The sequence below is a fragment of the Parambassis ranga genome, chromosome 16, assembly GCF_900634625.1.
Source record: "Parambassis ranga chromosome 16, fParRan2.1, whole genome shotgun sequence".
NCBI classification, from domain to species: domain Eukaryota; kingdom Metazoa; phylum Chordata; class Actinopteri; family Ambassidae; genus Parambassis; species Parambassis ranga.
In genome coordinates, this window is record NC_041036.1 from 15936860 (window position 1) to 15963642 (window position 26783).

The 26783-nt window shown below is 41.2% G+C and overlaps 1 protein-coding gene across 2 annotated transcripts in view; it reads right to left on the reverse strand.

The window, feature by feature from the left end:
• Nucleotides 1–2348: 2348 nt before the first annotated feature.
• The window catches only part of bcam (basal cell adhesion molecule (Lutheran blood group)), a 42177-nt gene continuing 17742 nt past the window's right edge, over nt 2349–26783 (reverse strand). Inside the window, exons 2-16 of one of the 2 annotated variants that reach the window (XM_028425941.1) lie at nt 14787–14914; nt 14489–14705; nt 12404–12477; nt 12229–12325; nt 11945–12127; nt 11314–11435; nt 11067–11208; nt 10385–10500; nt 9468–9609; nt 9026–9150; nt 8311–8452; nt 7963–7983; nt 5654–5795; nt 4956–5055; nt 2349–4199 (exon numbers count right to left, since the gene is read on the reverse strand). In XM_028425941.1, coding sequence (XP_028281742.1) covers nt 4197–4199; nt 4956–5055; nt 5654–5795; nt 7963–7983; nt 8311–8452; nt 9026–9150; nt 9468–9609; nt 10385–10500; nt 11067–11208; nt 11314–11435; nt 11945–12127; nt 12229–12325; nt 12404–12477; nt 14489–14705; nt 14787–14914 — 1754 coding nt within the window. In that variant the 3' untranslated portion in view covers nt 2349–4196. The remainder of the gene's footprint in view (nt 4200–4955; nt 5056–5653; nt 5796–7962; nt 7984–8310; nt 8453–9025; nt 9151–9467; nt 9610–10384; nt 10501–11066; nt 11209–11313; nt 11436–11944; nt 12128–12228; nt 12326–12403; nt 12478–14488; nt 14706–14786; nt 14915–26783) is intronic. The other variant, XM_028425942.1, reaches the window with a different exon arrangement.

Here is a 26783-nt window from a genome sequence, read left to right on the forward strand (position 1 = left end):
GCACACACACACACACAGGTACCATCTTCCTGGTTCTGTGACTCATAATCTCACCTAAACAGTGAACACTGAGGCCACACAGGATATTACAGAGAGACTGAAGGAGATGAACAGATCTATCACAAGCTCTTTCGTTCTTTGTTTACCTCTTTCCCTCCGTCCTCCCCTTTATTTCTTTAGAACCCTTATTTGTTTAAAGCCCGGAGCAAATGCAGATTTATGACATCCTAACCAGGCTCCCTGTTTCCCCCTTCATCATCACTTTCATTTCCTCTCCTCTCCTCTCCTGACATTAACTCCTCCTACTACACCATCTCCCGCTTTGATCCTCTGGTTGCCATCCAGCCTACATATCCATTTCAGTTTATTCCATCCATCTTTTTTCCCTTGTTTTCTTCTCTGCTGTTTAACATCTCCCTATCAATTATCTTCTTTCCTTGATGCCACCACTCCCCTATTAATCTCTACACTGATCTTCTCCTGCCTCATTGCTCTTGGGGTCATGCATGCTGCTGATTACGCAGGATGATGGAGCACATATTGCCAGCAGGGTTGTCACCAGAGCCTTGTTCATCCTAGATCTATCTAAACAGTGCTGCATAAAGAGAGCTGTGTCTATTTCTGTGTGTGTAAGCGAACTGAGGCCAAAGCCAAGTGCTACTGAGTAGCCATCAGATCCAGGCTAAACAGGCAGAAGGGACAGACAGTGGCTGTCATCCCTCAATAGGCTGACACTAAATGGCTAAATCAGTTTAAAGCTACTGTAACTAAACCCAGTGAAGGAAGCAGGAAGGCTCCCAGCGGGTAGAGGGAAGGAGGAGGGAAGAAGGGAAGGACACTGGGAAGAATGACAATAATCCCTCTTATTGTTAGGAAAGCTGAAAAGCACTGATCCTCTCATTCTTTGTAAAACAAAGCATGCGAAGATCTTTCTCTCATACACACACAGCGAGACACACAAACACAACCCTACATACTTTTTTTTAATAACCTTAGCACCTGAATTATATTTTTTATAGACTCAATGAATGATGCACTGGGAGCACTTTAAATTTTGTTGTACTTGTGACAGTGACAATAAGGATCTATTCTACTTTTGATCCATATCACACACTTAAAGCCTGCTGTCATACATTAATACACTAATTCACTGCGAACAAACATCACAGACAGCTTGTCATGTCCTGAAGCAAGACTTTTAAAAGAGGAAATAAATTGTTTCTCTTTGTGGAAAAACATCCCAAATCCAAACTGCTGGACACATGTCACATCAGCCGGGGATATAACGCTGGCACTGTTGCCTGGATTGCATCGCTGCTTTGTATTCTAAGCACAGATCGATCTCAGTGGGTCATACTGATGGGAGACCTTTAATTTCCTAATGGAAAACAAGCAATGCAGTGGGCGTGTGTCTGGAAAGGTTCAAAGAAGTTTAACGTAAACTGTTACACAAGCCTAATGTTGGTTATTAATATGCCATAAGCTTGCTATATACATGTATATAATCTGACAGGATTTTTTTCAGCCTGTCGCTTGATGAATGGTCAGATTTGATTTGATATAAGAATTTGATTATGATTAGCTGCTCTCTGATAAGAATCATCCTCCTAACTGTTGCCACACAGCAATTTGCTGATGATTGATGGATTCATTTTAACCCATTTCCAAGCAGAATGGTGAGCAGACAGAACGCTGCATCATGAAGTCAGCCCTGAGCTCATCCATAAAGCGGTAACTGATGCAAAACATGGGCTTCCTACATTTGTCTGTTCTGTCACAACAAATCACAGGATCAATCAATGTAAGGGGGAGAATTTACATAATGCTGGTTATATCAAAGAGATTAAAATTTGGTGCAAGCTGAGAATCAATTTAGATGTCATCTTCTAGGAAGAGCAAGAAAAAGCACACAAGGATGAATTACATCAAGAGCAATTTGATTTCTGAGATGATGTTCAGTGGTGTGTAAGGTTTCAGCTGCCTCCTGCATATAATACTGAGCTTGATTCATCCATAAACTGTCAGAACTTTTGTATTTTCTTCCCTGTCCCAATAATCACCTGATCATCCCTTAGATGTATCTGCAGTTCTTCTGTATACAGTTCACACAAGCTCCACCTCTAACACTAACATGCTGATGCTTCAATCAATCATGGTTAATTTCATATATTAAAAAAATATATAGAGGCCGCTATAGTACTTTAACCTCATTTTGCTGCTAATACTTGCAACTATGTTTACATAACTGTATTTTTTTAATGATCATACACACTATGCAGAGAAAACAAACACAGCAAAAAATCTGAGCTGTTGCAAAGTTAGAATAAAAACCAGAGAAAGCAGGGGTGTGATTGGTTTTCTTCAGTTTTTTTCATTATAAATTCTACACAGCTGGAACAAAATAAAAAGATACATCAACACACCACAGAGGTCACAAACAGTGTACCACAAAATATACAGTATACAGTACAGAGAGAGAGAGAGAGAAGTAAAGCACTGAGAATATCTCATTAAAAAAGAATTGAAAATAAAAAATCTCTGTTCTCTTGGTGAGTGGAAAAGCATGAGAAAAAGAAAACTCAGTAGTTCCAAATATCAAGAATCCCCTTTTCTAAAAAAACTTATATACCACAATATTTTATATAAAACAAGTCAACACGTTTGCGTATCTATCTTCACCTGCCGTCACAGGTTTGCTAACAGTCAGTATGTTTATGGCAAGATCAGCAGACAGACATTGGAAAATAAAACAAGCCTTGTCGGCACAGATAGTGGTTTGAGGTGACCTTTAAAAGAAATTTTAAAAAAAATCAAGGCCATTGGTTCCAGTGTACAACAAAGTAAAAAAAAGGCACGTCAACCCGCTATCAAACCTTTGTGGCCCAAAAACAGTGTAGGGGGAAAAAACAAAATGTCAGTATTGCGTACCTAAACACAGAAACACTCCTGCTGTGACACTCAGAGACACTTTCATTTGGTAAAAATACAAAGTACATCACATACTCCAGCAAAAAAAGCCCCCCCACCTCCCTATTTGTTCAAACTAGAGTGAATCTGTGCTATGTGATTTCTCCTAACAGGTGAATCTGTGACAGTGAAGGACCTGAATGTCCCATTTTCTTGTCGTGGGAAAACAACAATACAGCAGGCTGCAGTTTGAGACATTTTTTTTTTCACTGTAAAAGCCGATGATTGCTCTGCTGTGAAAACTTTCTTACTTTACAGCTCTCTAGTCTGAGCGTCAGTGGAGAACTGAACGGCTGTGAAAGAATGAAATGGACTAATGTAAGCCACAGTCACCTCGGAGTCCACATCACGCACAGTACTACTCCTGCTTCACAGAACAAGGATTTGAAATCAAAAAGACAACAGAGGAGATAAAATAATAACAATTGGTGTACTGACATAACATAGGTGGAAATGGTAAAACAATTTTGTACAACCTAATTGGAGGCTTTTGTTTTTTTTGTTTTTTTTTTAGCAGGATTTAAAAAAGAAAGCAATATTTGTGAAAGAACTGGTGTTATTAAATGAATCGTGAGTTGCTTCAGATGAAAGCTAATTAGGGATATTGAAAAAAAAACATTCACAGGTGGCAAAATGCAATTAAACAAACAGCATTAAAGCAAAGACAGAGCTCGATTCCTGTCAAACAGTGTGCTCAGAGATTAAATGTAGTGAGTTTAAATTACTTTTTATTGACTTGAATCAAACAGAATTTTTTTTCCTCCAAAAGAACCAGAAGAGAGAAAAGAATTTAAGTGCAGACTCCAAAGCAGAAAAGATGTGCAGTGTTGAAAGCAGACACACACACACACACACACTCCAGTGGCTTGATGGCATTCTGTGTTTGTACTGTGTTCACATGTGTGTCAGCCACTGTACAGCTCTGCTCTGCCCAGGAGTCAACCAAAGATGTGATTGGTGAAAGAAAACCACCCATGCCACATAATGATCGTGTGCACATGCATTGTGTCCAAACTGCAGGTGCACAGGATGGAGAAAATGAAGGAAAAAAAAACTTCACCCAGTCCAGTCTAGAATCCATGATGTGCACCACCAGAGTCCCCGAAACAAAACCCACCTCCCTGCTCCACTGTCAGTCTAGTGTAGTAAATAAAAAATAGCCCTGTTGTCTTCATTACTGTTGTCCTCTTCCCTTCATCCCTCTGAGTTATTGTCATCATCTGGGTTCATCACTGCCAATGAGAGAGAGAGAGAGAAACACACAAAGATCAGTTACTGTGTGTTTGTACTAACAGCACAGGAGGCAATACTTTGCTGCTCTCCAAACATTCAAGCACATCTTTTCAGGGAAACAGAACATGTTATAATAGAATCATTCAGAATATGCTCTGTATCATCAGAACGGTATACTTCTTTGCTTAATATAGGCAATAACCTGAATAAATGAGTCATGTAGAAGTCCAGATTTAATTTAGAATTAAATTAGGTGCGCAGCCTTTAAAGGGCAGCTTCCAGGATGATATTTTTAATGACATCTCAGGAAAAAAAACACATCACTTCAGACTTCTTGTTATATATCTATTTCAAAAGCAAAGCAAAGTGTGTCTGCAGTTCCTGAAATGTCATCCTGTTTGCCGACAGTGGTTTAAAAAGAAATCACATAAAACAAGGCTTAAAGTGGCTTTTTAAGTTCAGGTCAAATATGACACTACAATGAAATGCTAAACGTCAATGATGCCATTTTCAAATGACTCCAAACAGAATCCATCACTTTTTCATACCTGCTCTGTTTTGAACTAAAACTAGCTTCAGACAATTGACATGACTCGAAGTGTCTGAAGATATTTCTGCTCATCTTTAAGTCAAACTGCTAGGAAGGCAAACATTAGTGGGGCCATTCTCTGCATTTGGGCTTGTTGTGAATCCAAAAAAGGGTCTACTGTATTTCAGACCCATGCCCCCCCACCCCCAGGTCAAGTCGCTCAAACCTGCTCTGTGGACGGTTTTTTGTTGAGGAGACCAGCCTCTTCATTGGCCTTATCCGTCTTCATCTCCACCACAATGTCGTTGTTCACTTCTCCACCAGCCCTGGACAGGAAAACACACCAAAGCCCCCCAGAAGAGTGAGTATGCAGCATGAGTGTGAGGGTGAGTCTGACTAAAATACACTGACTTCTTTTTTAGTAAGTAAAAATAAAAAAAACAAAACAAACAACAAACAGACAAGGCTGCTTTAGGAGATTAATGTGCCCTTTGGTATTAATAAAGTATATCCTGCAGACTTTTAAGTATTTTTCATATTTCATATTTTGTTGTTTACTGTATAACACAAACATATGGCAACACAACAACTCACGACTCTACTTATTTAGATCATAACTTTAATACTTAAATAAAAAGACAAAGTGGCCATTCCTTCTAATGGAAGCAAGCACACAATATTTATGTGCTGTGTCTGTATGCCATAAAAGACTTATTATTAAAATCCATACCAGTTCCTTTTTCTTAATTGAAAACACAACTAATATTTGTTGTACAGTTATTTTATGTGTAATGTAATGGTCCTATGAATGTGTTCTGTACAAGAAAAAAGAACCAAACAAACTGTTTCCAGTAGTATAAGTATGAAGTCACATTATATAGTTAACACCAGCATTAACCCTTTTCCTCCCTCCTTTCTACTTACACTTCCTTCTTGTTCTTCTTGCTGCAGGACAGCTTGCTCTTCTTGTTTAGGAAGTAGATGAGGGCCACCAGCAGCAAGAGCAGCAGGACACACACCACCACAGCTATCACCACCCCGCTGGAACCTCCTTGCTGCTTGTCAGCTACAGCACCGCAATGGAGGAAGGGACACATGGAGGAGGGGAGGGATGGATGGGGCAGATGGTTGGGAGAGGGGGTGGGGGGTGGGGGGTTAGGGGGTTTAAAGGAAGGAAGGAAGGAAGGAAGGAAGGAGGGAAGGAGCGAAGGAGGAATGGAGGGTTGATCACAGTGGAGGGATTGGGATGATGGAGTTTTTGATTTTAGAGAAAAGGGGCACCATGGGGTGGGGATTTAATTCACAGTGGGGTAGAAAGGGTGGAGGAAGATGGAGGAAAATGATTTGATTTTGTGTGTCATTAGAGGGAGAGAAGGGCAGGATGGAGAGGGAGAGGAGTCCAGGTGAAGACAATGGATGGTTGGATGGATGGGTGGATGGGTGGGTGGAGAGGATAAAGGGCGGGGATTGGGGTGTGGGGTTAGACTAACTTTTGAATGCAATGACTGAAATGTGATGGGACCCAAAAGAGGGCCTGTTTCCTCACATATAAAACTAGACAGCTGACCAAAGCCAGAAAACAACACGGAACATACTCACCCATCCACCTACACTTGTATCACTATACTTGTGAGGACAATATGCTGTAGTATCTCAAACTTGAACATAGATATAAAATATACACAGAAAATACATGCTCTGATTGGTTAGCTGATGTCCTCTGAAGGAACACTCTGTCCAGTGGTTGAAAACTCCACACACTACGATGTTTTAAAATTCATTATTAACATGCTATGTCTGATTTGTTTAATGGTTTTACAGGGTGTTATATGATGGACTGTTTCTTGGCTCGAAGCACAGACTTACTGGCATCTGGTTGCCTGGCAACCCCACCGTAATGACAAGACTCCAGGTCTACAGCAGTGTTTCTGTGTGGTTAAATTGACCTAAGCTGAGTTACATGTTTAACACTGTTGTATAAGTTTGCCATACAGTATGCAGTGAGGTGCGTGTAGAAGGGAAGCACTGTTTCCTTAAAAAGGTCTATATTTGTAGTGAGAGTAATTACACTGATGTGTGTGTGCACATTTTTTTAGACTGTAATCCTTTTCTTTGAGCACATAATTAGTTTTTTTTAATGTGAGCATCAGAAATCTGGATGCTTCCTTTTTGATACATTGGACTACTACATCTCCATGGCAACAATAACCATCTTCCTCCTTCTGAATAGAGGGCGCTGAAATATTACCACAGAAAACCAGATTTCACAGGACATATTAAATTGTGGTTCAGAACTTAATCATATTCCAGTAAATAAACATGTTTAAGGGCATATTGTCATCAGATAATTTTTCAAAATAAAAATATTCTTTTGTAACCATGAAAGTGTTGTTTTTCATTACTAAATTAGTTCATTTTTACTGTTTGCTGACATTTTTGAGCGGATAATTCATTTGATTACTGTCCTCCCAACTACAGTGATACAAGTACAGATACACAAAAACATCAGCTCTTGTAAACACAATTACATAAACCTGTGCGTGTGTGTGTGTACACAGACATCACTACACACACACACAGTAACTTACAGTTCTAGACGAACACCATACACATGTCTATAGGGTTAGCAATACAGACCTGACTTTAGCACAGGGTTTCCAGAGAGCAGCACTTTGAGAGAAAGAGAGTTTCTAAGTCCCAGAGCATAGCAAAGCAACAAACCACAACACACACACCAGTACGCAAATAAAGACTAAATGTTAAACAATCTACACACAGCACGGCGAGCGAGCAGGAGCGGTGAAAAAAAGACAAGTGTGAAAAAACAAAGCAGTCAGAAAGAAGAGGTGACCAAACAGACACAGGGAAGAAACAAGGAAAAGGGTGGAAGGAATAGAATAGAATAGAATCCTTTATTGTCCCCAAGGGGCCACAAAAAACTTGTAGTAGCATCCACAAAATATAGGACAGACATCATACAAAGGTGACAAGAGAAGAAGAATAACAATATACAATATCCACAGTGTTCGGTAGCAAGAGGGCAAATATACAAGATTACAGTACAGCGGAAGAAGGTGTGTAAGTGTATATGTGAGAGAGTGTTTATGATGGAAGGGCTGGGGCAAAGAGGAGATGGATTGAGGGGAGGTGTCTAAATTACAGGGTCTGTACAACAAAGAGTCCTGAGAGAAGAAGGGAGGAGAGGAGGAGGAGGAGGAGGGGGGAGGCTCTACCTTCAGCTGAGTTGTCAATTGCTGCAAAACAGAACAAGGAGAAGAAGAGATGGAAGATATGGCGCTGCAAAGGAGCAAACTGTGACCAAATAACAACAGGTGTCTGCAAATCTATTAGATTGTAAATGACTGTTAGCAATAGCTATTAACATCTGACTTATCCAGCTCTCCTTGTTGTACTGTGGCGATGCTGCACACATACTTGTAGCAGCTAGCCTTCTCTATAAAACCTCATTAGTGTAAGAAAATCTTCACAAAATCTCTTTCATCTGCCCAAATACAGCTTCATTGAAATAAATTCATTATAAAGATATAAAGATGAAGGAGATACAGTAGAATCACACTGACCTCGTTTGAGAGATACCAGGAAGGTCTTGCTATCTTTTCCATACTCGTTGGATACCTCGCAGGTCACCCCGTCCTTCATGACCTCGGCCGTGGCTTGTAGACTCACGCTGCTCACCACCTTGTTACCTTCCACTGATACCGACTGAATAGAGGAAGGACAGACAGATAGAAAGGAGGAAAAATATGCAAAAATACAGATGTTCACAAACTGACCTTTTGTGTGACATATCTCTCAGTTATCAGTTTGCACTCCTTCGCTCTTTGTCTGTGTCCTGTTGATAAGATTTTATCCCATGTTTCTCTGCTGCATCTAAAAAAGTTTGCTCCTGACATTATCCAGTTTTTTAAAACGATCATTAAAATTTTATCTCATTCTATCCCTTTATGTAATATTTTAATAATGAAGCTGCACTCCCTCTGTAAGTTTCTTTAAAGCTGCATCGTGTGGATTTTCTCTCTCATCTTTATGTAGCTTTTGATGTTTTTACATTGCCGTCTACCAGGAAGATCTTAGGATGTTATGAAAAACCAGGTTTTAAAGTTTCCATGTTGAAACAAATGATAGTGCTAATAGTGAGCATTGTTTGAGCCTATCTGCGCCTGTTTTTATCACAGTGTTTCCAAGTAGCAATGCCTTCCGTTTACTGTGTTAATCTTAAGTGATTTCTAATGCACTGCTGTGGCTGCTTATCTTGGCTGCCTTTTCAAAATGTACCTCCTTTCCTGATGGTTTCCAGGTAAACTGAGGGGCGGGGGAACCATACGCCGAGCACCTCAGAGTTACCATGTCTCCTTCCTTCCCCACCTCTCCTGCAGTGGGAGTCTCAATCATTGGCTTTCCTGGACAGGGAGTGAGAAAGTAGAGGGTAGTGTAAACAAAAGCGAACAATGCAGCAAAACATATGCACACACATGCACACACACACACTTCCATCTCACATTGGAGCTAGAAAAATAATACAAAAATACAAAAATAATACCCTGCACACTCTGACCATTGTTACTATGCCTTGTGTGTGTGTGCAGTGGTTTAAGTGTAGATGTGTAACGCAGCTCAAGGTTAAGCAGATGAAGTGATGTCATTTTAGCACTGAAAGCATATAAGAGTGTTTACAGCGAGTGTGACTGCATGTTTCCTGAACGTGATTTTATGTTACCTTTGACGGTGAGGTTGACTCTAGCCTGGGCCATCAGTCCTGCCACAGATGGAACGGCTCCAACACACATGTACTCCCCGGCTTTATCATAGGAAACGTCTTGTATTGACAGAGTGCCGTCCTGAGAGAGCACCTCAGAGCCCTGAAGGAGCACAAACACACTCAGATAAACCCAACAGGACACACACACTATCATCCCTCTATTGTCCATTTTTATTCTCTCTAGGAATGTGAGACATGCATGGAAAACAGCAGAGGAATCTTCTCACACAACTGTTTGAACATATTATGATAACAGTCCTTCGTGATCAACCTGTCTCTTGTGATTATACATTTTCTAGGAACAAACACACTCTGTCTTTTTCAGAAAACCAGCAACCAATGAGTGCTTATCACACCCAGGAGACACAACAACAGACACACAGGCTATAACAACAACAACATATATATATATATAAAAATGAGACATAAAGCAACAGAGCACCAGTTCAGTCCTCCAGCTGGACACAGCACAATGGTGCTTATGTAGCAGGAAGTTACACACAATCTCTGTTTTGTCTTTAGAAAAGCTCAAAAGACTCAATCAAGTAAATATGTATCCCTGGGAAAGATTAAATTCGTGCCTTACATCTAGCTAACACTGATAATTTTACAGTTATCTGCGAGCAGTTACGTCCTCCATATTTGCCCTGCACACAGACAGTAGATGATTTAATATTGTTTTTTTTCCTGAAGGACACATTCCATTCAAGTAAATATTTCTTCTTCTGCTGTCACACATTCATCTTTCTTCAAAGTCAGGGGAACTTTTCTTTATGACTTTTATTTATAGTCTAAGATAAAAACAGATTCACCTCTCTTCAGATGTTGCTACAGAAGGAAAAAGAAATAAAGGCTGAGGAGGCCGTGGAACACACCTTTTTCCACTGAACTGTATGCAGGGCAGAGGCCTTGGTCTTACACTGCCACTCCACTTTGTCTCCAAGCATGACAGCCTGAGGTTGTGCAGGAGTCACGCTCATTGGGTCAATGTCTGATGGAGAGAAAACAGAAAGTGACTGAGAGGGAGAGAGAGAGAGAGAGAGAGAGAGAGAGAGAGAGCTGGGAGGAGAGAGGAAAACACCTGAGGCCTTTCATATGTTCTGAGGAAATAAAGAAGTGCCACTTCAAATCAAAAAGCTCCTCATCACTTAAATAACCATGTAATAAGGCTCTTAAAATGGCAACACGAAGCAGAATATTTCATTTTTTTTTCACAAGTACAAAGCTAAAGCATTTACTCTGAAGTTAAGCCCATTTCGGAGCCCAAGTTAAGCCTACGCCAAGCTTTTCTAGGCTATCACTGCTTAATGTGTGTGATAAGATCAAATTAAGTAGTGTGGTCGGGCTAACATTAAAGCAACAGATGAACTGTGAAAAATTGAATTGGATATCGCTCGGTTGAAAGCATTCCATTAAAGCTCATTCCATTTTAACCTTTTTAATTTCATGATTTAGTGATGAAAAAGAACAGCTTATTCCAAAGGTCACACCACACTAACAGCAGATACATTGTTCTTTCTGTGTGTTTACTTAATTCTGCATCTTTGTCTGACTCACAGTGGACGTTGAGGGTGACGATTCCAGTCAGGTCAGCGTCCAGGTTATCGAAATCTGTGGCCGTGCACTTGTACTCTCCAGAATCCGTGCGCTTGACTGATTTCAGTGTCAGAAGACCGCCCACACCAACGACGGACTTTCCCTGAATGTGGAATGACAGGGATTCTGGGTAAGGACTCCATGTGGTAATTGTAATAAGGTGGAAAATAAAAAGCACAAATGGAATGTGTTGTGTATGTTCACGCACGGCTTTGCTGAAGTCAAACTCAGGCTGAGGGTTTCCATCGGTCTCACATTTCATAACGACAGTATCGCCCTCTTTGACTGGGTCTTTGTTGACCAGGGAAAAGGTGGCCGTCTCTGAAGGATCTAAATGGACAAGAACAGACACGCAGCAGGTGAACATTCCTTCAGTGGTTAGGTTAACGCTGCTGTACTGTAAGTCATCAATCAGAGATGAGCAATGCATTCCAGAAGATATACCTCCTTTTTCCAAGCACCATTACTCTTCTTTTTTTTTTTTTTTTTTTTTGCTAAAAATCTCTGCGGTGTTGAGCTGTGCTTAGCAGGAGGGAAGAAATGTACAAAAGAATAAAACAACTTTGTTCAAATGCAAAGAAACACAATAAAGATGAACTAATTATGTACTTTTAGCCAACAGGGGCCCGAATAAATCTTAATGAGTCCCTCTGTAGCACCATCAACAGGTTGACAACATAATGTGCATGCTTCTAAGAGCTAGAGGCCCAGTAGTTTAAATGTTTATCTACACATTGGACCAAATGATTGATTTATAATGTTTGAATAATTCATTTCCCACCAAAGGTTACACCTATACCCAGGATGTAACTCCCCAAACATTCTGCCTCTTCACTTACAGTTGAGATCGATAGTGATGGTGTTGGACTTCTTCTCTTTGATCTGGTCTCCTTGCATGCTGTACTCCACAGTGCACTGGAACACAGAGTCCTTATCTTCCTTGGTGGGCTGCATGTACAGGGTGCTCTTGATGGTGAAAAGACCCGAGGCCTCCTTCACCACGGAGGGAATCATATAAGTCTCTGACAGGCACGAGGGGGTAGAAAAGGAAAAACACACAAAATGAATGATTTCAAATGATTAAAAAAAAAAGATATCTGATAGCCAGCCAGAGGGCACATACTCTCTTTCCTGTCTTTGACCTCAGGTAGGGGCTCATCATCTTTGAACCAGATGATTCTTGGCTGAGGGTGTCCATTCATTGTCACACAGGTGCCAATCTGATACACATGAACATATACAGTTAGAGCTGTTGTGTCTTTAAGCTAAGGTAAAGACAACAGCAGCTTCACACAAACCTCTGAGCTGGAGGGCTCTCCCACAGAAATGGCCTGAGCTGAAGGTTTTGTGAGCTCCGGCTTCTCAGGGGCAACTGAGACAGAACAAGATAAATCATTATTATATCATTATGATTCAATGCAGCAAAAGGAAATTACTAATGTAACCTCTGGTATATATAAGCAAACTCCCCCGTTCCACAGGGGCCAGGATCCATGATCTGACCTTACTAATTAAGTCTCGCAGTAAATAAACTGCTTCCACTGCGATCCGGTTCACATGAGCTGACAAGGGTCAGAACATAAAAAAACATTCCCCCCCTTTTTTCTGGCTCACACACAAAACCACAGGTGTGGGTGCAGCCTCTTGTTTCTCTAAATCCTGAGCTCACTTGTTCACACAATGCAAGGTCATCTTATCACTGCCTGCAGCTGTCGACTGCTTACAAAAATAAACAGTTAATGGGTAATTCTCTTTGGCTTGCCTTTTTTTTCGTAACACGTTCCCATTTTTTATAGCTAAAACAGTTTTATAGCTACAATACAGTTTGTAACTCACATTTGTGTAACTGCTGTTTTTGTGAGCTGACATACTGCTTACTCTCTGCTATAGGCTTCCTGAAAGAGAGAAACCAGGCTATCACTGCTACAGCTTAGCCCCTCAGGAGACCTCATAACTCAGTCCCATTAAGTTAAGGCAGGACAGACACACAATAATTCAAACTCAACGAGTAGTGGTCTAATGTGAACAAAGAAAAATTGCTGGTTTGTGAGACTGTCTGTTTTCTTTGTGTTGTGGACATTGAGTGCATCTGAAAAGGTCTTTGTCAAACATCACTCCATTGAGGTATTGTCAAACACAATTAATAGCTCATTTTATGAGACGGCTTTAAACGCTGGTGCCTCTGAGTGCAGTAATGTTAATGAATAACTCGTACCTCTTTTGCCAGCATGGAAGCATGACTAAAGAAAGGGTCCTCCCATTTTTGGGGAGACTGTTCCATCCGACTGGAATTTGCAAATTGCATCTTGTTTTAGTGGATCCTAACCTCTTCTAGTGCATGAGTGATTATTGTAGACCTATTCAAAATCACCTCCTCCACCTGCCCCCCCTCAAGACTTTCCTCTCTCTGTATTTTACTGCAGGTCTCCAGGTCCAGACCTCCATGTTGACCTGCAGTCAAACCCTCTGACCTGCCCAGTGTTTTACTGTCTATCTTTACAATATTACTACACTTATCCAACAATATAACAGCTATAATAAATACAAAACTTAGTTTTTCAGCCTGTCAAATAACAATTATTTTTAACCTGATGTTTGTCTTCTGTAATGTATGGTGTATAAAGCTCCTTCTCTCCCTGTCACCCCTCTGCCTTATCCACCTCCTTATCTCCTCCTTTAGCTCCTGAGCCGGGTCCTGCTCAAGGCTTTTTCCTGTTAAACGTGAGTTTTGCCTTGCCACCATTGCCTTAACTGCCTGCTCAAGGGTCAGGTTCTGGGTTTCTATAGAATGCCTAGAGACCATTTTCATTGAAAAAGACATTATCCAAATAAAAAATGAATTGAATGGAAGGGGCCAGTACAGCCACCTAAACTATGGTAAGCCATGAGCACGTTGGTCATAAATCTAGACTCTTATTAAGGAGAGATATATGAGACATGACAGGTGTGATTGAACTATTCATCAATTGTGTCAAGAGTGATTAGATTGTGGTTAATTGACCTCTGGGGAACTTATCAAAAGAAAACCGATAACCCTGGTCATCTAAGCCCTGGACAAAAAAACAAAACACAACAACACCTGAGTGCAGATGATCGTGACAAATCATACCTTACGTTAGTGTATTTCTATAAATAGATAAGTATGGTGTTAATGTAAGCATGTGCTAAATGCAATCAGCAGAATGCATTAGATACAATTAAGTCACTTCTCAATCAGAGTATGCATGAACACACAAATCTCACTCATTAGAGCCATAAACCTTTAGTGACAGTGACAGCAACAAATCAAGTCATAAATTCCATTAATGAAAAAGCTGGTGTGTGGGGGAGGCACTTTGAAAAGGTGGTGTTGAGGTCATACAAAAGGGTTAAATTTGACTTACAGAAGACTTTGAGCATGGTGGTGCCATCTGCAACCCCAGCAGCACCAGCAGAGACCTGGCAGATGTAGGTAAGCTCGTCTGAGGGCTTAACAGAGGTGATGGTTAAGGTGAAGTCCTCTCCGATGGTGACCCGCCCAGTCAGTGGGGTGCCATCGTCGCTTTGTCCAGCACCACTCTGAGAGCGGAAGGCCACGCGTTTCCTGGTTCCCTGCTCCTCCTGAGGAAAGAAACGCAATAGGAGTAACAGAAAACAGGGGCCCTCGTGCATCATAAGAACGTGGAACCAGAAGTTACTTACAATGTACCACTCAACAATTACGTTGCTGGATGATGATGACATGGTGTATTTACAGGTCAGAGTGGCCTTTTCTCCTTTGAGAACCTCCACTTTAGGAGACACCTTCACAACCACAGCCCCACTGCACACTGTAGAAAATAACACAAACACAGAGAGAATAAGCTTAAAATGTCAGTAAAGAGATCAGCAATTAAAATGTCCTGTACTTACATAGCAATGCACACATACAGTAATGAATGTGTCGCTGATTTTCAACTACATGACACAACTCGCACAAGAGCACAGGGAAATAATGAGATAGAGAGGAAAAGACTACAATGACTACAACTTGTCTGCATGTTATTAGATTGAAAGCCTGTGTGTTTGTTTTATACCCTCAGGGTTTCCGATGGTTCAAACACTGTTACGAGAACTGGGACCGCAACGTGTCGTCCATGAGGGACTTTGTCAGCACCCGAGCACGCCTTTTCCTGCATTGCCTTGGGCAGTTTGCTCTCATCACTCCTCACACACATCAGCAACAGCCCGCAGTGTATGATTACTCAGTGCTTTTACAGCATAGCGCCACTTCCACACAATATAATAAACAGACACAGCTCCAGAGATGACAACTGACACCAGAACCCTGCTACACAGGGCTGGACCACACATGCACACAGGTTTATGCATCTCGACAGCAGTATAATCTACAGTTTAGACATTGTATGTAATCTCTGCGAATAAAATAATCTTTTTAAGATTAGATTTAGAACAATTATAAACTAGGGTTTCACATTTTACCACCAACTATTGTATGGAAGTAGACATAAAGGTGTATGAACAGGAGCAAAAATGTTTGAGAGACCCTCAGGCAGGTTGTACGGCCCTTCTGGCACTGTCAGTATTCTCCATTCAGTAGAGACATTAGGATGCACACAGTGTCCCAGTTTTCTATTGGGAGAGTATGCAGCTCGGGCACAGCATGGACTTACCCCGGGTTCTGTGGGGGACAAACTCTCTGTACATGTGGCTCCAGAGAAACAGTGTGAGAACTGGATTGCATTACAGAGAAGCAGGAAGAGAAGGCAGGAAAGGAAGGCTCCATTTCTGCTAATGAAGTCAGTGCAGCAAGTGTAGTACCATACATAAATAACAGGTTGCAGTGACACATGGTGATGTTTGAGTTGATTATGCTCAAATCCAAACAAAGGACAGCTGCAAAGGACAATATTGTTTACACTAGTGGATCAGCTTTTTTCATTCCACTAATTAACGCTGACAGTATATTTCATAATCTGTCAAACAGAAATAATATATGCTTGTAAAGAAAAGCCACATTTGTGGAGTTTCAGTAAAAAGCCACTCAGCAGCATTTCCAAAATATTGCAGACAGTAAAGCGTATTTAAAATGCAAAATAAATCTCTTCTAAATTTAATATTAAAATTGGGGACATATGTATTGCTAATGAAGAACCGAGCCTCACATTCTGTATGATATTATAAATTAATCATTCCATCAATTTATGAACTACAAAATCTACGGCTGAATAATTTATTTGTTGTGAGAAACTGCCAAGAGTGGGGAGGATGGACTTCTGGGAATCTGTTTGACGGGCTAGTTTTAATAACAAGGCAGAGAAATGCAGACGGGGAAGATGAAAGAGTGTTTGCTCAAAAAAAAAAAACGTCCAAGGAGAGATGAGAGGAGCAGAGCAATGGCCACCTTGTTATCAGTCCACTGTGAAGACAGGGAGCAAACGATGGACGGAAAGAGTACATACAGAGGAGATAATAGTGTGAGCTGTCAAAAACACATACTGCGGTTTGCCTGCGTTGTGTGTGTGTGTGTCAGTGAGAGACATTCCACCAGGGTCAGATGCTGTGATTCACCATGTCCCACAAATCACACAGGGGTCAAAGGTCAGTGAAGTGCTGACATTTGATGAAAAGATCTCATGTCCCTCTCCAGTGTTTTATTCTTTCACTTCCTCATCATTTACTTTTTCACTTCCCTTGCCTCTATTTTTATCTTCCCTCTCGTTTTCCTCGTGTATTTTTTCACAACAGCTCTCTCTCTCTCTCTCTCTCTAAATATTTGGCTCTACGAGTTCAGCAGCTCTCCAGTGAACCAACATTAGTTTTACAAACCAAGTCTCATGTTCTGAGTTTGTGAGAGGGATTGAAGCCCAAGAAAACATTCTCTGTTTCTGTGCCAACACAAACAGCAAGCCACACAAGTAAATATACAAGAATGAAGAAAGTAAATGAAGCGCTGCGCTTTTAGACAGCACTCAGGATTTGAGAGTCCTGTTGAGGGGCGCGGGGGAGAAAATACACCACATTTAATCAAGTGACTTTCTGGCACAGTCACACAGAGTCTTGGTTAGATAGAATTTGGCTCATGATGTTAAGGACGGTGATGCTGGTCATTCTGCCCACCAGTTTGGCTTAAACAGTTTAGACATTCACCCTCTAATGGCCAAAACCAGTTTACAGGTCTGAGATCCATGATAGTGCAACAAGTATCAATAACTGACACACATTACAGATTAATAACTACTTTAAAAATGATCTTTTATAACTGGTCTTTACCAATTCCCTGAAGATGATGAGTGGAAATGTTTTGTATTTTTCATGAAAGGCTTCAAACACTATTATATGTGTTTTTCATCAAATCTGGCTACAAATACATATCTATGATATAACCTGAGGGTGAATAATAAAGTGAGAAGTGCAGATTAGTAATTTTTAGCAGAGCATGACTCACTTCCTGTGGAAAATCAAAAGAATCAACAACTGTGTGTGTGGTGCCAACTGGTTTTACGTCCATCTGTCTTTGCAAAGCACTTCCTTGGTTTAATTCTATCTCACTCTCAACCTTTTCTCTTTTATATGAATCCTTTTGTGTCTAATTCAATATGTCTGAGTCCAAAGTGATCAATCAGGCCGCTGCTCTGTGTTTAACACACGAGGCAGCTGGACAGACAGAGACAGGCAATTAAATCATAATTAGGGAGTCCTCTGTCCAATCTGAGCCTAAAGGAGAGTGTGTGTGTGCGCAAAAGTGTTTGTGTATTTAGAGACACATGCTGTTGGCTGTCACTGTGTGAGTGTGTTTGTGTGAGTGAGAGAGAGAGAGAGAGAGAGAGAGAGAGAGAGAAAGAAAGAAAGGGAAGGCTGGGGGCCGTTGGAAAGGGGGACTAGCTACATGGGGGTCTCGTTAGCTGATGCAGGCCAGATAATCGGATTTAGCCAAAGAGAGGGAAAGTGTGTGTGAGGTGGAGTGTGAGGTGGAGTGTGATGGGGTGCGTGACTGGCTGGAAAGACAGATGGGAACAAGACGGTCAGACTGTGACCTGTACACAGACATAGACGCACATGCTGACACTCTTACAGTACATCTATAATGCATGTGATATTTATGAGCAAAAGAACCAACCCAAAAAGCTACAGTTAAGTACATTGTGTGAAAGGAAAAAAAAAGATCCAAGCTTGCAGTCAAAGCATCATGGCAGAGTGGAGGGCCCTGAGAGTCCTGTCAGTCCCACATCTCCTGAAAAGTTAATGTGAAACCATCTTTAATACTCTCTGTGTCTGCTTCGTTGTGCCTTTCTCTCTGCCTGCATCTATTTCCCTCTCTCTTTCATATACACACACACACACAAGTGGGTGCCCCCCTCATTATGAAAAGAACCAGCTGGATCCTCTCTCCTGTCCTCTTTTCCTCTCTTGTTCTCGTCTCACCTACTGTTGTATTCTGGACATCAAACCAGGAGCTTCTTTCTCTCTTCAACTCTTGTCTTTTTATCCCTCATTCTCAAAGAGCATTCTTTAATACTCAGTGCCCAAACTTTCCAGAGCATCTTGTCTGTGTGTGTGTGTGCATGTGTCTGAAAGTCAGAAAAGGGAAAAAGAATAACAGAATGTAAGACAAAAGAAAAGAAAGTCAAAAAAGGGGGGAAATTAAGAGGAACAAGGAAATAAAGAGGAACAAACACACACAAACTGTGTTTATAACCAACCTTACCTACACGAGAGTCAACATTCATTAACATAGAACTCCTTTCTGAAGCCAGCATACCCCTCCTATGCCTGCTAGTATCTGCTTGTCTCCATGCTAACCCAAAGACTGCTTGTTAAAGACCGATGGATGTTCTTCAAGTACCGTACTGTATACACCTGGATGATAGTGCTAGGTGTTAGAGTTCACTCAGCATGTGTCACATAAACCAACCATAAAATTCCGTAGCAGCAGCAGCCCTGTGATATGATGTGTATACAGACAATGATCATTAACCAAGCATAAGGCTGGAAAGGACAACATGAGTGCAATGTGGTACCTGATGGACGAGGTCTGTCAGTAGGTGTGTGTGTGTGTGTGTGTGTGTGTGTTCCAAAACATCCTTGGCCTCTAACAGGATTAGTGCGTTTGACTGTTGGCAAAGCAAACAGCGTCTGGCTGTAGGAGACCCTACCTCAATGTCACGAGGACTGAGTCACCTACAGCACAAGGACAGCAGAACACGTATTTCATCTTCACTTTCATTGCAAATTGCAATGAAGTGAGAGCGAAGGGAAGGCTACTGGTGGATAATTGTTCACACTGTTACAGTGGCCCTACTAGAGTGTGGCTACACAAATACTGTATGTCTTGACACTTACAGACAGAAAAGCTCAGCGACCTCAGTGGTCACTATGCTAGACACCATGGGTGTGTAATTTGTTGAAAACCTGCTGCATGAGTATGGGGTACATGCAATACAAGCATGACACAGTCTAGAATTGTATTGGTGTCAATCTGCATGGAATCACTAACTCTGGCTCTAAATCAATCCCTACAAAAGAAACATCTGTAGTAGAAGAGCAGTCTTACTCCCACTACAGAACTCATTAGCATCCACCAGACGGTCTGTGTATGTGACTACAGTTGTGGCAGAGGGGGAATGGCAGTGTTCCCTCAACACTGATAATGTCCTGTTAATGCTACAGACTGGATTGGACTCAAATCTCTGTGTTTACGAGCCCTTCACTTTCACTCTGTGCTCACATTAGTCTGCCCGCCCTGCGCAATGGGAACAGTTTGCTCGGTGACTTTCATTTTGGCACACAATCTGCATCTATCCCAGAAATTCACCCACAAGGCTGTTATGCTGATAAATAAACAAGAAGCTGTTGGTGGTGTTTGCTAAAGTTGGAGGAGACTGCATGTGCAGTTTGCAGTCTTCACACTGCACTTATCTGCAGACATAATTAAAAGGCCAAATGAGCTCTGAGTGTTTGATTGTGTAGATGAGTATTGGCACAGATATATACAGTATGGTATATCCTTTGTGTGTCATGTGTTGTTAGGGTATGTGTGTGTGGTAGGGGGTGCAGGCGGGATCAGGCTGCTGGTGTCAGGGTGGGTCCTTGTAAGGCCTGACGTCCATCAACGCCTGACTGATGAGACAAGAACAGGTGCAGCACAGAAACAGCAGCTGCTACAAAACACACACACACACCACACGCCACACAATGTCCGCCACACAGGCAGGGGGGCAAGGAAGAGAGTCAGAAAGACAAAGTGAGACAAGAAAGGGAGACAGACAAGGAAAGAGAGAGAGGAAGAGGGGACGTTCCAAATTTAAGAAAAACAAGTCAACGGATTTGTTTAAGCAAAACTTGTAGCAACACAAACACACACACACACACACACACACTGTGTTAACCACACAGACATAGATACACTTATTACAGTCTACTTGGAAACTTGTAATGGTAAGTGTATCTACATTTCATCTATGCATAGCAGACTAAGTGCTGCGATGTCTCTGGGTTTCCTGCTAAGTGTTGACCTTTGTGAGAGAACCACTGACATGTATCTGATGCTAATTAGAATCCCACTGTTGTTTACTCTATTAATGGGATAGCATTCCAGAAAGCAATAGCTAGGGGGAGAGAGGGAAAGGAGAAATACAACATAAAGAGAAGAAAGGAAAATATAGGGAGGGTCATTATGTGTGGAATAGTCATAATTTCCTGTTTTTCCTAATACATTCTCATAGTTATTGATAGAATAGCTCAAGTGGCAGTGGTTCAGTTTAGGCACCAAAACTATGTGGTTAGGGTCGGGAAATGATCATGGTTTGAAAACACAATATGTTGTTATGGCAAACTTCTCCCATTTGCAACAACCCTCTTTGCCACTATAATGACATTTTAACCTGTATTCAGGCCGGTTTTCCCCCCAACAACAAACAGAGGTGTCTGTCAATGCACTATGCTGCTTCATTATTTGTATGCTGCTCACTGTGTCTTGATTTGCGTATGTTGTTCTGTGAGAAGGAAGTTAAGTTCTGAACTGGTTCTATATTCAATGCCCCATTAGATACTCCCAAGACAAATTCCTTTAGGTTACTCAATATATTGCTCTATTCTCCGCTGTGAGAATGATCGGTTACTGAATCTTCACCATAGAGAGAATTTTAAGCTGATAAAACTCTCAATACCTCCAAATAAACAAACTCAGTGAAACAGCCAGGACTTGACTGTAATGAACTTAACATGAATCCCCAGAAAAACTGTTTTTTGGTGATTTTTTGTTCAATATCACAAAGACAGCAGCTCACCAAAGTAGAATCAGTCTCAGTCTTGTAAATATCAAGCCCTTACACAAGCCAGTTAAAAGCCTCTGAGTCAATCGCTGGTCTATTGTGCTTCAAAGATTATATCTAGGATTTTAATTGAAGTTACACACAATAATATGTGTAGTGCTCGTATTTCAGTGCTTGGGCGCCCTCAGTTTTTTTGGCCTTCCTGTGTTTTATGAGGGTTATATCTATATGTGTTTGGCGGAAGGGAGAAGATTTGATTAAAGGTGAGATATACGGATCAGATGCCACATGGTAAGCTGCAAAATTACAGGATAAGGATAGGGCCTGTCTGTCTTCCTGTCTGGGCTTGTGCTGATGTATCACCTGAGTAGAAGTAAAATTCACACCTGGGACCCTGCAGCAAAACACACAGTCAACAGCTGAAGGTCATCCTACTCTGTGTTTTACCAGGCTGTTTATTTATTGACACTAAAACCAGCTATTGTCTGTTCTAGATGAAAAAGAGGAGACGGGGAAAAGACTAAGAGGATGAAAGCAGGTTTTATTAGGAGATAAGTATAACCTTTCATTGTGAAGTTTTTGCATTAGATGAATCCGTCTTTGCTCTCTCTGGATGCACAATTATGGGTCTTACGTATATCAACCTCCTTGCTTAAAATCTGTTTCATCTTTCGTGTCTGATGTGTAAAGCGTGCTTTCAATGACACTGGTGTGATTAACACTTAAAACACGTTTCACCTGATGTGGATTCAGAGGTCGAGCTTTCTTTAAAATGAGTAAGGAGAGACAGAGGACAGAGGAAGAAGGAGGGGAATAGAAAATTAGTTTAGAAGGTCTGATGTTCTCAGGGACTTGATGTTGACGTAATGCAGCTGAGTCAAACACAAGGTTATTAGCAAGTAGCCTGGGATTGCATCAGTCTTCTCTGCAGCCATAAACCTTACAGCCTTAGCATCTGTGCATCCAACCCGGCGCTATAAATTGCAGAGCCCCAAGTCATCACAGAGTTTGATGACTCTGCAAATGATGTCTGTGCTCGAAGCTTCTTTGTACACGATAGTGCCTGTTGTGTCAGAGCGGAGGGCACAGAGGTAACATCACAGTGTGTGCAGTTGCGACAGATAAATCAAGGCTTTACTAGTGTGTGTGTTGTGTCATCTCACGCCAGTTTAGGAGCTCAAGACAAACAGCGTGAAGTGGCCAACGAGGTCGGCCCCTCACACACTCTTTTGTCTACCGGGAGATTCCCGCTCGTCAGTCTTGCTGCTCTGGCAACGGGGTGAGAAGTCAACCCCATTCAAACACGGGAGTTTAGAGCTGCTATGTGGTCAGTGTACGAGTGTGTGTGTGGAGAGGATGCGTTTGTTCTCTTTAAAACCTGAGCAGGAAGGCGAAAAGGACAAAGATAGATGGTAAGAAATGAAGCAACAAAACAGAGACAGAGTCCAGGAGCAGAATATGAATTTGCCCAGCTGACTTTGCAGTGTTCTGCAAAAAGCCATAGCTGAAAAAGCAAAACAAAGCCAAGACATCTCAAAGATATTCACCCAATGCTATATTAATACATGAGTCTTGTGAGTTTTAGTGCTGTATAAGTGCAAAACTAGCCATGATATATTGCCTCACTGATAAACCAATGGATTCTCCAAGTGTCCTTCCCCATTAGCTGAATAAAACTCATCTTTCACACTGGATATCTAGGTCATTTATAAAGCTAATATCTTTAGCAGACACAATCTGGTGTCATTATATCTGACTCCATTAACAGTGGGTTAGTATGACAAAAGCCTTTGTCTTGCTCCCATTAGACCTCACATTTGGGTCTTAATACGGTGCTGGTAAGGTACAAAAAATCCCTGGTAACATGGCGGTGAATCATATGCGAGATCGGATAAAAATATCAAGCAGAATTTCATTACTTTCAGAATCAAAGGGCAGAAAACAGAGAGGGTCACCAATTACTGCAGTATGTCTCCTCCTGGCTACCTTTCATTTTTCGAGGGAACTCAATTTGGTGAGAGAGGAAAAGGAGAGAGAGTGTGTGTGTGTCCTGATCGACTGAGAGAGAACCCAATCAGTGGATGTCACTAAAGGGGCAGAGATGAGAAAAGGTGTTAATATTTAATGTTCCGGGGGCCCCTGAATCTAGGCCTCCTTTCCCTCTTCTCCCTTTTTCCTCTATCCCTCTCGCCTCAGGCACTCCAATTAACATACTCCGTCCTATTCTACCCCCTCTCCACCCATCCCTCTCCTTATTCCCCCTCCATCCTTGAAACACAGCCGCTGGCAAAAAATAAAATTTAGAAATAGGATAAGAGGGAAGGCAGGGATGGAGGGATGTATGCAAAAAAAATGAGTGAAGGAGAGTTTGTCTGGAGAGTGTAAAGTGGTGCGAAGCTAAGTTTGGACGAGAACAAGTTGAGAAAGCTGGAGGGTCTCGGAGAGGAGAGGGTATGCTGCAAATGCTAGCATGAGCATAAAACTCAGAGGAGTTTAAAACTGAAGCAAAGGAGAGAAGGGGAAAGATGAAGTGCATGGAGGCAAGGATCCCCTGTGAGTTTTCAATTCCACTCTGCCTCTACCTATTTATCAAGGTAAATGACTTGCCTTAATGGGCCAGAATAATGTGCAGTGTTTGGCAGAAACAATCTGCTTGCATATGTTGTGGCTAATGTCGCTGCCGTTCATAATGGGGTATTCTAATGAGGTGCGTTCAGTGATGAGAGAGCCAGTAAAGATTATAAATTGCTCACAGGACCCCATAAATACAGGGGCAGCTCTGGAAAGATGATGTATGAATGACAAGGGACTGACAATCAAAGGAGGCACAAAAGCATTCTAAATTGTATATGAGCTTTATGGCAGAAATGATGATCCATGGTATAGATCACACTCCATATGCGACCAAAGGCTTGATGCTCTATAACTCCAGGCCCTCAATTTGTAGTCTTTAAGCACAAGATGATTTCCAAATGGACGTGGATGATTAATACTCCCAGTGGCTTGTAAACTGACCTTTCTGCAAGTGATCGATGAGGCTTCCCTTTGAATACCCCGGTTTTTGCAAGTAATTGCTTCAAATTCTTAAATGTAGGTCTAAATGAGTAACATTTGCATACTTTCAGATGAGCAGTGATGAAGGATTTGCCCACATGCAAGCATTCTTATACCTTTGTTCAAGACTGTAATGTCATAGGAGCATAAAAACTTCATTAAAAATTGCTCAAGGTTTATCAGATTTCTGGAACTCAAGAATTTCTCAAAGGGCTGTTGTAATTTGTACAATTAACTGAACTGAAGTATATCTTGCACTTCATTATATTTTACCTCATTTTCTTAAGCATATGGTGCTGAGAGGATTGAGGAAATCCCCAAGGTCCATCATTTTCAATCTGTTTAGGGAAATTACTTCAGGATTTATTGCCTTTTCTCTTTGTTTTTGTCAATTGCACAACTCAAATACTTCATCTGGATTAATGGGCAATAAACCACAGAGCTGTGTGACTGCTGTTGTGGTAACAGATATTTTTTTTTAATCTTTGAACAAGGGCTTGTAATACCTGGAGATAAACTGTATTTGGCTGAAGGAAATAAAGCAGAAAGAAAATGGCTGAATTCATGTTTAGAAGCAGCTACTACAGAGAGTAGTGTGGATGCACAAATATGCACAGCTAGAGACTGGTGTTTGGATTCGAGTCTGTGTATTGTGTGTCTTTTCTGCTGCCAGTTAGCTGGTTATTAAAGTAATTTCTAGGTGATAATCAAAAGCACTTGACAGGAATTTATTTCAGTGAATCAAAACAAAGAGGCATTGTACACCACCATCACGTTACACTCTTTGTTTCACATTTTTCAAAGTGAAAACTTATTGACACCCCTGTCTTTTACAGTCGGGCTGTGAGAGGCAGAGAGGGAGCGGGCGGGGACGCTGACTCACTATAAATAAGAGGAGAGACATTAAGACTACAGTTAATCTCACTAAAAGGGTTGGGACAAAGTGCTGCAGCCTCCTGTCTCTCTCGCTTCCCCTCTCCCTCTATCCTTGAATCAATTCATTCTGCTAGTCATTTCCTAACACAATGTGCAGATAAATACTCTGCATAAAGTAGCTCTGGTGCCCATTTACTGTAATAAAAAAACCCTACTGGAACATTGTCCATTACGTTGTTTGTATGTATGTATGTAAAAATACCAAAGCGTAAAGTGTGTTTAAGATAAGAAAGAAAAAACAAACCAGAGGGGAAATAAGATTTCAGATAAGCTGTATGGTAAGAGAAGGTGAAAGCAGGCCAACATGTCTCTCTGTGGGTCTCCGATTTCAGCTCTGGACCATACTACCAAACACACACACATACACACAAGCTAAAGGACTAAACCAGGCTGTCCTGCCAACATGTGTATTTTAATACTGATGAGTCCAGAGATTAATGGCTCAAGTTCTATTTACAGTAACCTATTTACAGTGCCATACTGTAATATTCACAAACACACACACACACACACACACACACCTGCCTGTCCTTCATATCTCAACAGCTCCTCTCACACACTCTTCCTGCCTCTGACACCTTTTTTTCCAATAGTCATCTCAGGCTGAATTGTAGCACCCAGGTGTTTTGTTGGCCCAACAAAGGGGCTGTTCCTGAGCGGACGGGTTATACACACACGGCACAAGCTGAGGTAAACAAAGAGAGGGCCTATGGGTAAATAGCGCCAAGATGCCACAGCTTGTTTACCCATCATTCTCTCTGCAAGCTTTCGGAGGCCTGACAGACACCAAAGTGTGGGTAATGTGAGGAGGACAGCTCTCTGATCACTCATTTTAATGTCAATTAGAGCTGCAGTGATTAATCAGCGCTGGTCAGACTAATCAAGACAAATGAACTTATAATAAAGTAATTGTTAATTGCTGCAATCATGTCATTTATAGCAAATCACATAATACATATTAGGCTGTGTTGTCATTATCATTACATGAAGAGCAACATTAGAGTTCCTGTTCACCTGTGGCTTTTATGAACTACAATCACTTACATTTATTCGAAACAGAAAAGCCTCCACATTCACTTCACAATAAAGGCGCAGCAACTATGAGATATTTATGTAACCTTTTTGCCCGTTTGCTACCAGGTACAAAAGACAAGGGCCTATTTGGAGGTGAATGTATGATCTATGATTGTTGCAGTTGATTCCTTATGATTTCCTTCTTTCCTATTTAAACTATTGTTTCATTTTTCTTTTGCGCCCTTTCTTCACTCTCATCTAATGCTGCTTGGCTCACACTGACTTACCAACAGACATGAATAAAGTTTGCTTTAATTTTTAGTTTTAGTTATTAATAAAACATTATTTAGTATCATTTTTTTACACATGGTGCATAAATTAAACATTAGGATACTACTTTTTTCCTCACTTTTAGGAGGTT